Raw genomic sequence first — 15,722 nt, forward strand, 5'->3', positions numbered from 1 at the left:
ACTATGTGCACAAATTTACTATATACCTGGCATTATTTTTCTCTTGATGAACAAACCTTGAACATTTTGTCTGCATGGTGTCGTGCTAAGTGCTGGAATTAAGGAGTCACAAGACATAGTACTACTTATTGAGCAGCTTATAATCTAGTTGCAAAATTAGGACAACAGGAAGAAATGTAAATCATCAAATCACGCACCAAGTGCCAGATATAAGAGGTGTAGAAAGTGAGTACAGTTGGAATTCAGAGCGTAAAGGACTGGGAATCAGAAAGAGCTCCAGAGGTGGGAACTTAGGTGGGGAGTGATAGGGGTTGAGGTTTGAGTTAACAAAAAGGAGAGTGGAAGGAACCCCTAAAAGAGGAGAATAATGGGAGTGAAGACAAACATCAAATTCGGCTCCCAGTTTGGCTGGGGAGCAGTAAGTCGTAAATACAGGATTAAAAGCAACAGCCCGTCTGGGGACAAGGCTAAGGCAGTGGGGGAGGTAGGAAGACTGATCTGGAAGGTGGAGTGTGGTATGGTAGAGTGAAGTCAACTCAGGCTGGCTGCAGAGGTCTGGGCATTCCTAGGAGAGGTGGCCTGACCAGCAACACCCTAAGAGAAGGCAACACATGGCCCAAAGCATCAGTGACATCAACACTACAGATATCACTGGTTAATAGAATGAGGATATCAACACCGAAAAATTATTTATTTTATTCCCTATGCAACTAGTCAACTAGGTATAGGTATAGGTATATACATATACAACTATATACATATACCAGGTATAGACATATACATACACAACTTAAGAAGTTCAGGTTAATTTTGCCAAAGTTTACATAGCGTTACTTTAAACACCAACCAACCTGGTCTCTAGCATGAAGCGAGCTGGATAGATTGACGACTAGATGTTTGCCAAAATTGGAGGCAAACCATCTCTACCACTCGAATGATTTTACTTTTCTTACTCAGATTCTATGCATTCTTTGCTCACCAAGCTACCTTCTGGTTGAGAATTCAGCTTGCCAGGTAATTTGATATGGAGAAGAATGTATCGATGAAAGGATGACCTTAAGCATTGCAGTCACTACAAGGGGTCTAAACTGTCCTTCTACTTACCCATGGGACTCATGTAAATTTGGTTACCTGTAACCCTCAGCAAACGTCTGGTCACTCTTTGATGTGCTGGAAATCTGCTATACCCAGTAGGAAGGAGGCTGTCAAGCCTAGCTGCACTTCAGAGTCACCTGGGGAGCTGCTTAAAATCTCTCAGGGTGGGGCAGCCAGCTGGCTGCAGTTGAGGGAGCAGCCCCCAGGTGGACTACCACCTTCCGGTACAATTGTTCTCAACTGTGGCTTCACATTAGAATCATCTGGGAAACTTTAAAGAACCTATGTCTAGGACTTACACTGACAGAGATGTTAAAACCTACCCACAGGGCAGGGGACATGAATTTACATCATTCACCTTCTTCGTTTCTAAGCAGAGGTGAGAACATTGTAATGCACTGGAGTCAAGGAATTTCTATTTCACTTGCATTCAGGATATTCAATTATTTTATTCTATTTGATCTCAGACACAGGCATAGCTTTAAGTTGTTGCTGGTTTTAAACTCTCAACTCACTATCGCTTTAGAGCAGAGATGGACACAATTTGTCTGTAAAGAGGCAGACACTGAACAGTTTAGGCTTTGCGAGTCACACAGCCTTTGTGGTGACTACTCAGCTGCACAGCTGTAGACAAAGGCAGACACAAATAATATGTAAACAAATGGGCATGCCTGCATTCCAATAAAACTTTACTTACAAAGACGGGTGCAAGACCCAATTTGGCCAGTGAGCTGTAGTTTGCTGATCTCCTGCTTAAGAATGCTTGAACAATTATAACTAGCATTCAGATCTTGGGCCCATTCATACAAAACTAGCAACAAAGCATAAAAAGTACACTCAGTCTTAGAATCTTATCCTTCAACTATCATCCTATTACTATTTACCAGAAACTCAAAACAGAGGGTACTGTTTATATCTCCATTATATGGATCTACTCAGACTATTTCTGCCCCTGAGTACCACTGGCCATACTCAAAGCTTCACTGGCTTAGAAACCACCCACCCTGATTTCTCAAATCACCCCCCTGCAAACCTCCAGGGCAAACTACAGGCCAGTGTGCAGTGCCATTCCGGCTTCCTTACTGGCAGAAGATGCCATGGGGATTACTTATTCATTTATTTTTATAGGGGAAAAAAATCCATCTCTGCTGCTTTTGAATACATTTATTCCCCATGCAACTGATCAACTAGGTATAAATGTACAACTGAAGGTCTCAAGCTTTCGGTTAAATAATTTGTATTCGACTGAGTAAGTTTGATCAAGGATCCTGCCTCGGCCGCCATTTCTGGTTTCCCCTGAATGTCTCAAAATACTTAATGAAAGCCCAAAGGGTGAGACTGTTTGCTAAGTGGATGAGATCTGAGCATAGACTTCACTCTTAGCCTCTGAAGCTATGGCTGAGACGGAGTTCACTGAACAGCTGTGCTCCCCCTAATTCCTACTCTGCAACATAAAGAAGTCCCCACATCTATGGTGCTAAAAGTGACAACATCCAGTTATGTGGAAGCTCAAAGAAGTCCACGCTCTCCTCACCCTTGATGTGTGCAGTTTATCTCCAATGACAAAGTCATCACCCATGCACACTGAAAACCAGTGTCAGGCAGGGTAGTCTCCTGGGGAAGAGGAGTGCAGACTTTTCCCTGCACACAGCCAGCAATCAATCCATCCCAGGTCACCCACAGTGTAAAGGAAAATAAAACTAAGCAGAAGTTTCAGCCTTGGATGTGTGCTCCTGAGCTCAGTTACCAGGACTCCTTATGACGGCTCCGTGTTGTACTCACTTGGAAGTGTTTTCAAGTATTCCTTTGACTTCATTTATTTCTTCTTTCCCAAAGTAAACAACAGTGAGATGGACTCTCCCATCCTGCTCAATGCACATCTCCCTGCAAAACAAAACACATGCATGTCTGGTGCCTGTTTTCACATTGACAGGCACGGCACAAACAAATACCTTTTCGTAAAGTGCAAAAGGGTCTTGAAGGAAACTAGGTAAACTTCAAGAAGAGCAGAGATGGGAATCCAGGACCTTTCTGACTGGCCATTCCGTAAGGAAAAAGACCAAAAGGGAGAGGTAAGAAAGATGAGAATTCCACATGGAAGAAATAGGGAAGATGATACTGACCCAGGCAAGACACATGCAGGGCTCACTGTGGTCACAGGCTTGGTTCTGAGAATTCTGTCTCTTTCTGGTGGAAGAAAGAGCTACCTCAGCAACCCAGAGCAATGGCAGAGGTTTAAAAGCAGACAAAGGATAGAGAACAGAGGCCTAGGATGTAACGACATGTTTCAAAACAAGGAGCTCCCACTTAGCCACAGTCCCTGCAGACTCAGTCATCACCAACCAACAATGAAATCCTCTTTATATAAAATATCCCTTTCACAAACTTCCTAGGCAATACCTTAACTTCCTCCGCCAGGGTAGAATAAAGGCACATACAAGGCCAAGTGCCAGAAAAGCTGCTTGAAATTTGTGCATGCAGTGGGAAAATTCCATCCTAGAATCCGGAGAGGGTCGCCCGCTAAGTATGAAGAATAAGCATTCTCATTTTTCTAATAACATCTTTGCTGTCTCCGTCTCTGGTATTTTTAAATCCATTCAAAGTACTTCCTGTTTTTAAGCAGTAAGACAGATGCATTGGATCTTTACTCTCTGCGACTAGGTGAGGTGCCTTAAAAAAGGCAAAGTAGGTGGGGCACGGTGGTTCACGCCTGTAATCCCAGCACTTTGGGAGGCTGAGGTGGGCGGATCACGAGGTCAGGAGATCGAGACCATCCTGGCTAACACGGTGAAGCCCCATTTCTACTAAAAATACAAAAAAATTAGCCGGGCGTGGTGGCAGGCGCCTGTAGTCCCAGCTACTCGGGAGGCTGAGGCAGGAGAATGGCGTGAACCCAGGAGGCGGAGCTTGCAGTGAACCAAGATTGCGCCACTGCACTCCAGCCTGGGTGACACAGCGAGACTCCGTCTCAAAAAAAAAAAAAAAAAAAAAAAAAAAAAAAAAAAAAAGACAAAGTAGAATTTGTTGTGAGGTCTACCTCCAAGGTTGCATTCCATTCATTCGTGTACTCTTTTCCTTCATTCATTCAACGAACACTTGGTGACAACACATCATGGGCCAGATACTCTACCAGTGGGTCTTAAGAAATGAGTAAGACATGTCTGCTCTTGAGTTCTCTACGTACTATGTAAAACGAACACTCTCTGTAATATAACAAACAAGTGCTTTAGAAGAATATGAGTCTCGTACTGTGAAAAACCATGGCTGGCTGGCTGAACGATCTTTGTTTTGCTCTAAACAATTCTCAGTAGACTCCATCCACTAGAAAGGTGTGTGTGAGAAAGAGCGTGTAAGTGAGTGACTCTGTCCATATGTTTTTGGTTTGGAGGCAAAAGTTTAAAAAGTAGGCCAGGCATGGTGGCTCATGCCTGTAATCCCAGCGCTTTGGAGGCAAAAGTTTAAAAAGTAAAGTAGGCCGGGCGTGGTGGCTCATGCCTGTAATCCCAGCACTTTGAGAGGCCGAGGCAGGAGGATCACTTGAGGTCAGGAGTTAAAGACCACCCTGGTCAACATGGTGAAACCCTCTATCTACTAAAAATACAAAAATCAGTCAGGCATGGTGGTGCAGGCCTGTAATACCAACTACTTGGGAGGTTGAGGCAGGAGAATCACTCAAACCTGGGAGCCAGATGTTGTAGCGAGCTGAGATGGTGCCAGTGCACTCCGGCCTGGGCAACAGAGTAAGATTCCATCTCAAAAACAGTAACTAACTAACTAACTAAATAAATAAATAAATAAAATGCATGAGAATGGAGGAGAATTGTATTCATTGTGTATTCAAACTCCTGGGTTTGCACTGTTATTCATACCCAGACACATGGTGCCTGGCTCCCTCGGGCAGACTTACATGCCTCTGATATCACTTCTCTATAAACACCTTGGTAACACTGTCTATGGAGCCTTTGCCATGAATCTCAGGAAACTCCAACCTCCTAAGATCCCTCTGGGGAGCTCATCATTTTCCTATGGTCTCTGTGCATGAGCTCCCCATTCCCACTGGGTCATTCTTCTGCCTGAACCTGGAAGCCTGAAAATTCTTTGATTGATTGATTGATTGACTGAGACAGGGTCCCACTCTGTCACCCAGGCACTGGTGCTATCTTGGCTCACCACAACCTTAACCTCCCAGGTTCAAGTGATCCTCCCACCTGAGTCTCCGGAGTACCTGGGACCACAAGTGTGCGCCACCATGCCCAGCTAATTTTTGTATTTTCAGTGGATACAGGGTTTCACCATGTTGGCCACGCTGGTCTCGAACTCCTGACCTCGGGTGATCCACTCGCCTTGGCCTCCCAAAGTGCTGGAATTAAAGGTGTGAGGCGCCATGCTCGGCCTTAATATTCTGTTTCTATTCCACAAAAACTCTTCTTAGGATGTTTTTTCTTAAAACAAACAAAAAAATAAACCCATAAACCAGTTCTTCCCCTAGATATTGTAACAAGAGGGTACGGAGAGTACAGAGGCTAATTAAGATATATTTCCTATCACAAAACATATATCACAGTCACTTAGACACCTATATTTCTGTTTCCCAAGAGACCAAAAGCCCTTCATGGTCTTTGAGTTCTGTTATTGATCCGCATGCCTGCCCTGTGGAGGGAGGTACGTGGCCATTGTTCGCAGTCTTAGCATACAGGCGAGGGTAGGAGTTCCAGTGACCTGACCGAGCTATGGAGGCAGCCAGGCATGAAAGCCAGGTTTCCTAAGCACCTGCCTGGCAGTCATCTCCCCAGGTCACCTGGACCGCATGAGGGATGCGCCTGTTAAGTCTGACAGCTTTGGACTCACTGTCTAGGACCCCACTACAAAGCTGGGGGGCTGGTATGGCCAGGTGGAAGGGAAAAGCCACAAGAAAACTCCAAATGTAAATGGGCTGTGGGGAAGGACTGTTCAACCTGAGTTTTTGATGGGAACCAGCCAGATAGAACAGGCAGATCTGATGGACTGGTGACAGGCTGATCTGAGGCCTGATTGGAGGAGGGGTTGTACCCTTAGGGTGATAACTCATCCTAAGGGAGGCTTTTTCAACCTCTGCAGTGCTAACAGTTTAGACCCGCTAATGCTTTATTGTGGGAGGCGCCATGATGTGCACCGTAGGATGTGTGGCAGCATCCCTGTCCTCCAGCAACTGGATGCCAGGAGCACCCACCTGTCCCATATTTGACAACCAAACAGGTCTCCAGACCTTGCCAGATGTCCCAGAGCAGGGGGAGGTGGGTGTACAAAATCACCTTGGTTCTCTGTCAGTGTCTTGAGGGAGAAACAGGCTCAGTAAAAACAACTGACTTGTCAGAGGGGCAGTGTGCTTGTCAAAGTGATGCACACCTCTGGGGTGGGTCCTGTTCTCCAGCCAGCTCTTGTGGACTCACCTGTGAGTCCTAGAGAGACAGAGCTACAAAAACCATGGGAAGGCTTTCTTCACAGCAGACAAAATTTGAGGGTACTGGGAGCTCAAGCCAGGACTTTTGGGGAATGTAATGGTGTTACTGTGATAGAGATCGTGGTGGGTATGGTAGCAGCAGCAGCTCCATGCCATTACGGAGTGATAGCCCCTCTGGCTGTTGTCAGAAGCATGGGTGTGCTTCATACAACTGATGCTTGTGCAGCCAGTGGAGGTTGAATTTAACATCTGCACATGTGTGAGTTATCACTGAGGATACCTAGAAAGACTGAGAGGGCCAGAGAAGGTTGGGAATCTTGCCAGAGTAGGTAAGAGAAACAGAAGGGGAAACCTGTGTTTCTTGCAGTTAAGGATACCTATCTTTATACCTCATAATTTCGTGGTCTAGGGAATCATGGATTCAATAACAAACACTTACTGGGCACCTTTGCGTGCAATGAATTATCCTAACTGGAGGAAGAGTTACAAAGGATGACCATGTATGGTCTTTGCAGTGGAACCAATCATCCAGGTTTTCCTGAAATTTTCCAGATTTTAGCAATGAAAATCCTGTATCCTAGAAAACTTCTCAGTCCCAAGCCAGTTGGGACAACTGGTCACCCTCCCTACTGCAGGAACTTTATAGATTTTTTTTGGAAGCAACAGACAACTAAAGAACTATAATACAATGCAGGATGCAATAACCACGGTAACAGACGTAAAATGAGCTAAAAGGCTGAGAGGAGAGTATGGTTATTTCCACTGGGTGCAAGGAAAAGGGGGACTGAGGAGGAGGGGGATTCAGGCTGAGCCTTGACAGGTGAGTAGCCACCACGCACATGAACAAGGGCAAAGGCAAGGCTTTGACAGCTGAGAAAGGCATAGATGCAAGGAAATCACCTCACTATTCTTTCCTAAGTCAATTTTCTACTCAAATATTCAGGTATGTGATGAACATCTATTTAAGCTTTAAGCAGTGTCCCATGCAAATGAAATGACATGTAAGAGACCTGATGTTCCCACTGTAGTCTTCCATGGTTACAAGAAGAAATTCCTTGGCACAAAGAAATTGGAAATGAAGAGAGTTAGTCGGGCTAACTAAAATATGGCTTTAAAATCAGCATTCTTCCTTTGGTTTAGAGGGTCATCTCCCCTCCCCTGTGTCAAGATAAACTTATTGATATATAATTATTCTATTCCATCATTTGAGTAGTCTGATCAGTGTTAAGAAATGAGTAAATTTTGACTCTCAATCAAGCAATTTGGACCTATTTTCCTGACTGTCCATTTCAAAACAGAAAATGAGATCATTTGCCATTTGGTCATTTTTTACTCTTGGCTAGATAGATGTTCCTACATAACCCCTGGCTCAAGTGAAATAAAAACCAATTTCTATTAAGTCCCCAAAGAGAAACCTTTATCCAAATACAATGAATGATATAGATTAGTATCTCTCAAACACATTTGCCATCCAACTTTCTTGGTGCAGCTCTGGTGTACAAATAGTGAAATGGCCTATGGGAGAGGTAGAGGGGCTTGGGGAAGGCAGGAGGATTAGACTATGCAAAATATATCATTTTCCTGTTGGGGAACACAAAGAAACTAGGAATCTCTATCATGATCCAACATTTGATGACCTGAGGCCTTTCTGTCACAAAACCAGCCTAGCTTTAACATGCCAGGCTCATTTCAATTTCCAAGATTCTATACTTACTGCTTTAAAATAATTTTCCTGAGATTTTCAGAACCATCTTAATGGTTCTAGGCCAACAAAATGAATAAAAGGGAACTGCTAAAGAAAATTCAAGTACAAGATTTCCTTGATACTATATTAAAATATCATAAATGTTAGAAAGAGAACATTAAGACAAAAATTACCAGTCAAGTCTGAGGAGGAATATAGCAACATGAAAAAGGGTTCTCAGTCCAGCTGGAAGCAGTCAAAATAAAAAATCAAGTAAACTTGGAATTGAGAAAGATTTTTTTTAAAGCAAAGTGAAGAATATTTTCCATAAAAATTCTGCCTTTTTCCCATCAGAGAGGCTCAGAGATAAAGACCAAAGAAAATCTATAGCTTTGTTATTATGAGGTTCTTCCTGCTATCACAAGCAAAATAAACAATGAAGTAACCAGCTGGCTTAAAATCTAGAATACGGAAGGTAAGAGAAACAAAGCAGCCAAAAAACAAATTTGAGAATAGTTTCAACAGCAAATTGGGGTGGAAGACGAAAGAAGAAAGAGGGGGAGGAGGAGGAGGAAGGGGAGGAAAGGGAGGAAGGGGAGGAAGGGGAGGAAAGGGAGGAGGGGGAGGGAGGGAGAGGAGGGGGAGGAGGGGGAAAAGGAAGGGGAGGAGGGGAAGGGAGGGAGGGGGAGGAAAAGGAGGGGGAGGAGGGGGCAGAGGAGGGGGCAGAGGAGGCAGAAGAGGAGTGGAAAGGGGAGGAAGGGGGAGGGGGAAGAAGAGGGGTGGGAGGAAGAGGGGAGGGGGAAGAAGAGGGGTCGGAGGAAGAGGGGAGGGGGAAGAAGAGGGGGAGGAGGAAGAAGAGGGGGAGGAGGAGGAATATGGGAAGAGAGGGAGGGGGAGAAGGAGGAGAAGGAGAAGAAGAGGAAGATGAAGTAGGTTTAAGCCAATATGCGACTGGACAAAAAGGAAACAGAAAAACAGCAGGAGTTACATTTAAACCAAGCTTTCCTTGGTGAGCTCCCTCTGTTCCCAGCCACAGGTAGAGTCTGCAGAGACCCAAGAGAGGCGGAGGGGAGGGGCATCAAGGGGTGAAGAAACGGCACCTGAAGCCTGTGAGGGTCCCACATTAGCCAGGACAATGACGGCAGGAGAGGAGAAGCCTGCCACAGTTCCAGGCATCTGATTTCCATAAATAAAAATGAAGTCATTTGCAGGTACAGTGTCTCACACCTGTAATCCCAAAACTCTGGGAGGCTGAGGCAGGTTGTAAAATGATCTTTACGGAAGATCACTTGAGGTCAGGAGTTTGAAGCCAGCCTGGGCAACATAGCAAGACTTTGTCTCTACGAAAAATCAGGATGGATGTGTTGGCATGCATCTCTAGTCCCAGCTACTCAGGAGTCTGAGGTGGGAGGATCACTGGAGGCCAGGAGTTTGAGGCTGCAGTGAGCCATGATCGCACCACTGCACACTAGCTTGGGCTACTGAGCTTTTTTAGAGACCCTGTCTCTAAAAAAACCACAAAAACAAAATGGACTCACACAGCACATACATAGACCCACAGCACCAAGAACAGAGTAGTCTATATTGCTATTGAGGGGTGCAGTGGGACTTTTATTCTCACTGAGAGATGACAATACTCAAGCTTTAGCATCAAGTTTTAGCATCATGATTTCTTGTAAATTTGAGGAGTATCATTTATTTGGTGGTTCAGTGCCTCTTAAATGAAGGCCCTTAGGGTCTGGGTGCTAGGAGAAAGCTCATCTCACCCAGTGGATGACAGACTTCTCTTCACTAAATATGAACAGCCGGAGGACTCTGGCCTTTATTTTACCCCTTTCTCCTTGCCTTTTGGGACGTTCTGAAACCTAGTGTTTTTGACAGGTTTTAACTTTCTATTAGTCTCAATTTTTAGGTGGACCTGTCCCTCTTCTCATATTGTTATTGAGTCCTTGTTCATCGAACTTAATAAAAATTGTTTTATTAAACTTGTATTTTTTAAAACACAAATAATTTTTGAGAGTAGTTGAGATGACTATAATGACAAGAAACAATAATGACAATAAATAACTTAGTCCACACACTCTGCACACCAAGGAATCTATTTCGTCCCCAGGGACCACCCCAAGCACTGTTCTAGAGCACAAAGATGTAGCCTTTGCTTCCTTGCAGATTATACCCGTGCCTGGCCAGCACCCCGGGTGAGCCATTTTCTGCAGACCTAGCCTTCCCCAGAACCACTTTGTGCCTCATGACCAAGGCTGCTCTTTCTTGGGAATTCCAGGTTCCACATCTCTTCCTTCTGTCCAAGAAGACATATTTATTATAAGTTTAAGCCATGCAAGTCTTTTCTAGGTGAGTAATTAACAAACTGATGCTGATGTGGAATAACCTACTACTGGTAATAATCTGCATAGAACTGCAAGGAGCTGGGCCCATCTGGACCAAGACTTTGCTTTTACAGAAGATACTAAAGCTGACATATATGAGGCAACACGTAAAGGATTCCTCAACCAACTGTATGAGAGCAAAGGGTGCTGATATTTTAAAGGTGACGCATGGGAAGGACAATGCTTTAAATGCATTAATCTCAAACAGCAATCACTGCAAACTGTGTGCCAAAAATAGTTGAAAATGGCAACAATTTTGCCACCAATAAATGACCAATGAGGGAGACATAATCTTCTGCTGTGAATTTCAACAGACTGGAGGCCAAGGAAAGAAATGGAAGGTTCTACATTAGCTCCCTGTGGCTCCTGGCCCCACTGGCCACCTCCAGAAGGGAAGTGAATTGGTGAGAAAACAGAAGAGACACAGGTCCAGGCGTGAGAAGGCAACCTGTGGGACCTAGGGAAGACACAGGAGACCTTGGCTTCCACCTAGGACCTCGGCACCAACAGCAGGAAGAGCCACAGGGGGCCATTTTGGTCTTTCTACAAATTGTAATGAAAGTGGAGAGGGAAGGTAGTTGCATCCCAACTACTTGCGAACTAAGCTTGTGAACTAACCGCTGCAAAAAAAAAAAAAAAAAAATGGAGCAGGGAAGGGGAGATGTGACGTAAGCAAATGAAAAAAGTTAATCACATGTAGTCAAGATATTTTATCAGAACAGTTAGAGGAGAAGGCATTAGAAATACTGAGAGCCGACGACATATATGCATTTCCCCCACAACCCACAGAACCGTTAGAAACAGAGCCAAAACTTTCCTTTTTCCTCTTTTTGACCGGTAGGCGTGGAAAGAGCTGTTGAAGACGAGCAAGTGAGCTGGAGACGTGAATAAGTGGTGCCGACTCTTTGTGATGTCCCAGGCCTCAGCCCTTATGTGAAGGCATTCTGAGAGCCAAATATGATACATCTACCCTTTGGGAAAACAATTAATTCCTCCTACACCAGGTGAGCCTGGTAAAACTCACGTATCCATCCCAGGGCTCAGAGGAGCCAGAAGAACAGGGAACTTCAACAAAGGCAGTACAAAGCCCCTGGGGGTTCTTCCTCTCCTACATCCAGCTTTTATACTACAAATAAAGTGAACAGAGAAATACCCTGTCCTCAAAATACCCACAATTCTCAGTCAAGATGAGGAGAGAGCCAAGGAGAATCCACCCATACTATGTTCGAGCAAACAGAAGGCTGGGTAGTCCCCTGTACATGATGAGAAAAGATAAAAAAGAAATCATAGCAACCACATCCCAAGAATCAGAACAAAATTAAAAGTTAAGAAACAGCATGCAAAGCAAAAGAAAAAAATGAGTCTGAAAGAAAATGTAACTCAAACAGAAGAAAATTTCTCAGAAATGTTTCACTTTATTGACAAAAATATGAATTTAATTTTTAAAAAGTCCAATGAGAAAACAATAAAAGCAACAGAATAACATCAGCAGGCACACTGTGTGCTCAGAAAATAAATCAACAGCCAAAATGCACAGAAGTAATACATTAGAAACAGCAAGGTACATAATAGATATGTTAGAAAATCAAATTACTGACACAATAAAGGTTTAAGTGAAAGCAGATAAAAGAGTAAGGCGTTAAAAAAAAAACATAAATGCTAACAAATGGAGAAGATGTGTAAAATATATAATTGTGTCCATGAAACAGAGAATCCAAGAAATGAAGCAAACAGAAGAACTCAAAAATAAAGCATCCAAAAATTTTCCTGAAAGAACCCACAAAGCAAAAAAGGAAACTGTACTACAGGAAAATCAGTTAAAGAACGACAGACATTGGCCAGGCGTGGTGGCTCACACTTATAATCTCAGCATTTTGGGAGGCCAAGGTGGGCAGATCCCCTGAGGTCAGGAGTTCAAGACCAGCCTGGCGAACATGGTGAAACCCTATCTCTACTAAAAGTACCAAAAGCAGCTGGGCATGGTGGCATGCACCTGTAGTCCCAGCTACTCGGGAGATTAAGGCATGAGAAATGCTTGAACCTAGGAGGCAGAGGTTGCAGTGAGCCAAGACTGTGCCACTGCACTCCAGTCTGGGTGACAGAGTGAGACTCCTCCATCAAGGAAGGAAGGAAGGAAAGCAAGGAAAGCAACGGGGAAGGGGGAAGGGAGGGGGGAGGGGAAAGGAAAGGAAAGGACAATAGATACTGAGGTGAGACATACCCTGAATAAGTGAAAGTAATTAAAGACTAATTAAGGAATTCTTCAGGCATTCTGGCAAAAGCCATTTACAAGAGAGACAAAATAAAGTGGTCTTACACTTCACCAGATCATTCAACGCCAGAATATCTACAAAGTCCTGAGGAAGCAAAGTGTATCCCATGAATTTTAAGCCCAGCTAAGCTGTCTGTACACGATAATGACAACAAGTAGACACTCCATTCTCAAACACTTGTGACCTTTCTTGAAAACCTTTCTTGGCCATACAATATAGCCAGCTAAGAACTCAGGAATGGAAAGTTATTGGAAGAGGACTGCTGATGAATACACGAAATCCACTTAAATCCAGAACTAGAACTGTAGAAACTGTAGTTATAAAGCAGTAAGTAAAGGCTGTAACCCTGTCAAGGTCAAAGTAATAGATTGCAGCCAAGCACGGCGGCTCATGCCTGTAATCACAGCGCTTTGGGAGGCCGAGGTGGGCAGATCACTTGAGGTCAGGAGTTTGGGATCAGCTTGACCAACATGGTGAAACCCAGTCTCTACTAAAAATACAAAAATTGGCCAGGTGTGGTGGTGCACGCCTGTAATCCCAGCTACTGAGGAGGCTGAGGCAGGAGAATCACTTGAACCTGGGAGGCGGAGGCTGTGGTGAGCCAAGGCTGTGCCACTGCACTCCAGCCTGGGTGACTGTGGAACTCTGTCTCAAAATAAATACATAAATGATTGCTAACAAATACATAAATGATTGCTAACAAAAATCAGAAGATGAGACACAGAAGGCAGAAAGTATAGCTGTGCTGATTTCCTTTTGTACTGCAATTTTCAATCAAGTTACAAAATGTAGTAAAAAAATGATAATTCCAATCATTTTTTTCTTCTATAAATTTAAGCAAGATGCATTTTAAGTCTATAAGTAGAAATAGAATGTATAGTATATCTCATGTTGCACTGACTTATTCCCAGCTGGCAAGCAATTCTTCTGTCTGCAGCTATGCAAAGAAAATTGCCCAGAATGATGTTCAACTAATGTTAATAATGGTTAATTCCGGGAGGTGAGACCTGGAGTGACTTTTCAAATAATTTATTCCTTGTGCTGTTCTACACTGCTTAAACATCTTATAATAGCCAAGTATTACCTTTTACAAACTAAAAAGTCATGTTTAAGTTATAAAAGCCAAAAACAATCTTTCACTGAATCTTTAAACAAAATATAAAACATATGGTAGCTATATAAATATTTAGAAAACAGAGAAAAAAAAAAAAGAAATACAGATCGCTTCCACTGTCATCTTCAGTGTCAACCGCAGTTCATAGTCTCCAGTCCGGGGACGGAAAGGACTTTATAAAGACAACATCCAATATTTTTAAAGTAGCCCTTTATATTTTCTCCCAGTAATTTTATGGGCATGTTAATTGCATTTAAATATTTAATTGAATGGAGTTTACTTTGCTTTTTGGTGTGAAGTAAGAATCACATTTGTTTCTGCTATGTTTGGCTAGTTGTCCTGACACCATGCCCTGAATAACCTCTTCTTTGGGTTTGAAATGCCATCTTTAATAAGGTCTTATGAAGAATTAAATACCCACAGGTATTTACCCTCTCACATCCCAGTTTTTCAGAGACCTCAGCACACTCAGAAATGCCCTGACTGTGAAGTAAACTCCCTACTCAGCCTCCTGCTCCAGTGTCAGCTGTCCTGGGCAGCTTCTCTTTGTGTCCCATTGTCCCCTGTCTGCATCTCTGCCACAGCACCTGGCTCTGTATTTGCAGCTTCTGCTACTCGTGAAAGTAGGCACCGCACCTTGAATTCATCTTTCGATCCCTCGCATCTGGGTAGCGTGTCTAGCACATGCAAAAGGCTCTCAAAACATCCTCTCCAGGTCACAAGTTTTCTGCCACCCATCCCTTCCTACCTACAAGAGCAAGGGACATCCAAATAGTAAAAGTCCATGGGGTGAGCTGACACGAACTGACTCAAGGCAAACTGCCCCAGGATTTTTGTGTTCTTTTAAAACATACACTGGAATCACGTTTCATTTCACCCACTCCATTTTGGAGGCTTGTAAGCTACTCATTTGACTCTTCTCAACGACACTTCCCCTCCTGTTTCTTTTCCTATTGTTAATTGCTTAAAATTCTCAGGACACTAAGGAAATAGCTGTTCATATATGCCCAAGGGAATCCTGCTATTTCAGGCCCCAGGAGTCCTACAGGGAGGACTTGTCCTTTCACTGAGCAGATAATTCCTTAGTGTAAGCGCCACCTCGGCAAGCCTAACGTGTCCAAGGACTCAGACAATCAAAGCTCAGGACCCTGAACCCAGTAAGACATAGGCAGCTTCTTCGCCAAAGGGACTTGCTACAACCTAGTCCTAGAAATGGGCATTCTAGCTGCTGACAGTAATGATTTCACTTAATGCCTAATGCAAACCACATTCAGGTTCCACAACTGCATTCAGAACGCTGCAGGTTCAGTTATCCTGGAGACGTAATGTTTAATCAACCAGTGGCAGTGTGCCATTCCAAAGGGAAGGCCTACAGAGAAAGAGAGCAAAAACACGAAAAGAAGGTCGAAAGAAGCCAAAACTATAAAAACACTCACTTCAGGACTGGAGCCAGAGGAACATTGCAAACAATTACGTGATCATGCACAAAGGAGTATTCCACAAACTGGGAAAAGATCAATCAATGAGCCCACCCTACTGTGGATTACATCATGGCTAAAGGCAGGTTCCAGCTAATAAAAAAAGTTTACAAACTAAGGAATATGAAAAACTAAGGGAATTGAGAACTGCTATACCTTGGAAAGACAAGACCAGGGGAGTTGTGATGACCACCTTAAAAAATACTTGAAAGCTTACGATGTTTAAAAAGAAACAGACTTGTTCAATCCTC

The 15,722-nt window shown here is 43.6% G+C and overlaps 1 protein-coding gene across 2 annotated transcripts in view; it reads right to left on the reverse strand.

Annotated features, from left to right (window-relative positions):
* Window positions 1-15,722, reverse strand: part of CSGALNACT1 (chondroitin sulfate N-acetylgalactosaminyltransferase 1) — a 103,136-nt gene that overhangs the window by 34,423 nt on the left and 52,991 nt on the right. For both annotated transcript variants that reach the window (XR_013396825.1, NM_001261473.1), the window contains 1 exon segment: window positions 2,878-2,979. Coding sequence is in view for 1 of the 2 variants with exons in the window: in NM_001261473.1 (NP_001248402.1) it covers window positions 2,878-2,979 (102 nt within the window). In the remaining variant the exon portion in view is untranslated.

The sequence above is a fragment of the Macaca mulatta genome, chromosome 8, assembly GCF_049350105.2.
Source record: "Macaca mulatta isolate MMU2019108-1 chromosome 8, T2T-MMU8v2.0, whole genome shotgun sequence".
In the NCBI taxonomy this organism is placed as follows: Eukaryota; Metazoa; Chordata; class Mammalia; order Primates; family Cercopithecidae; genus Macaca; species Macaca mulatta.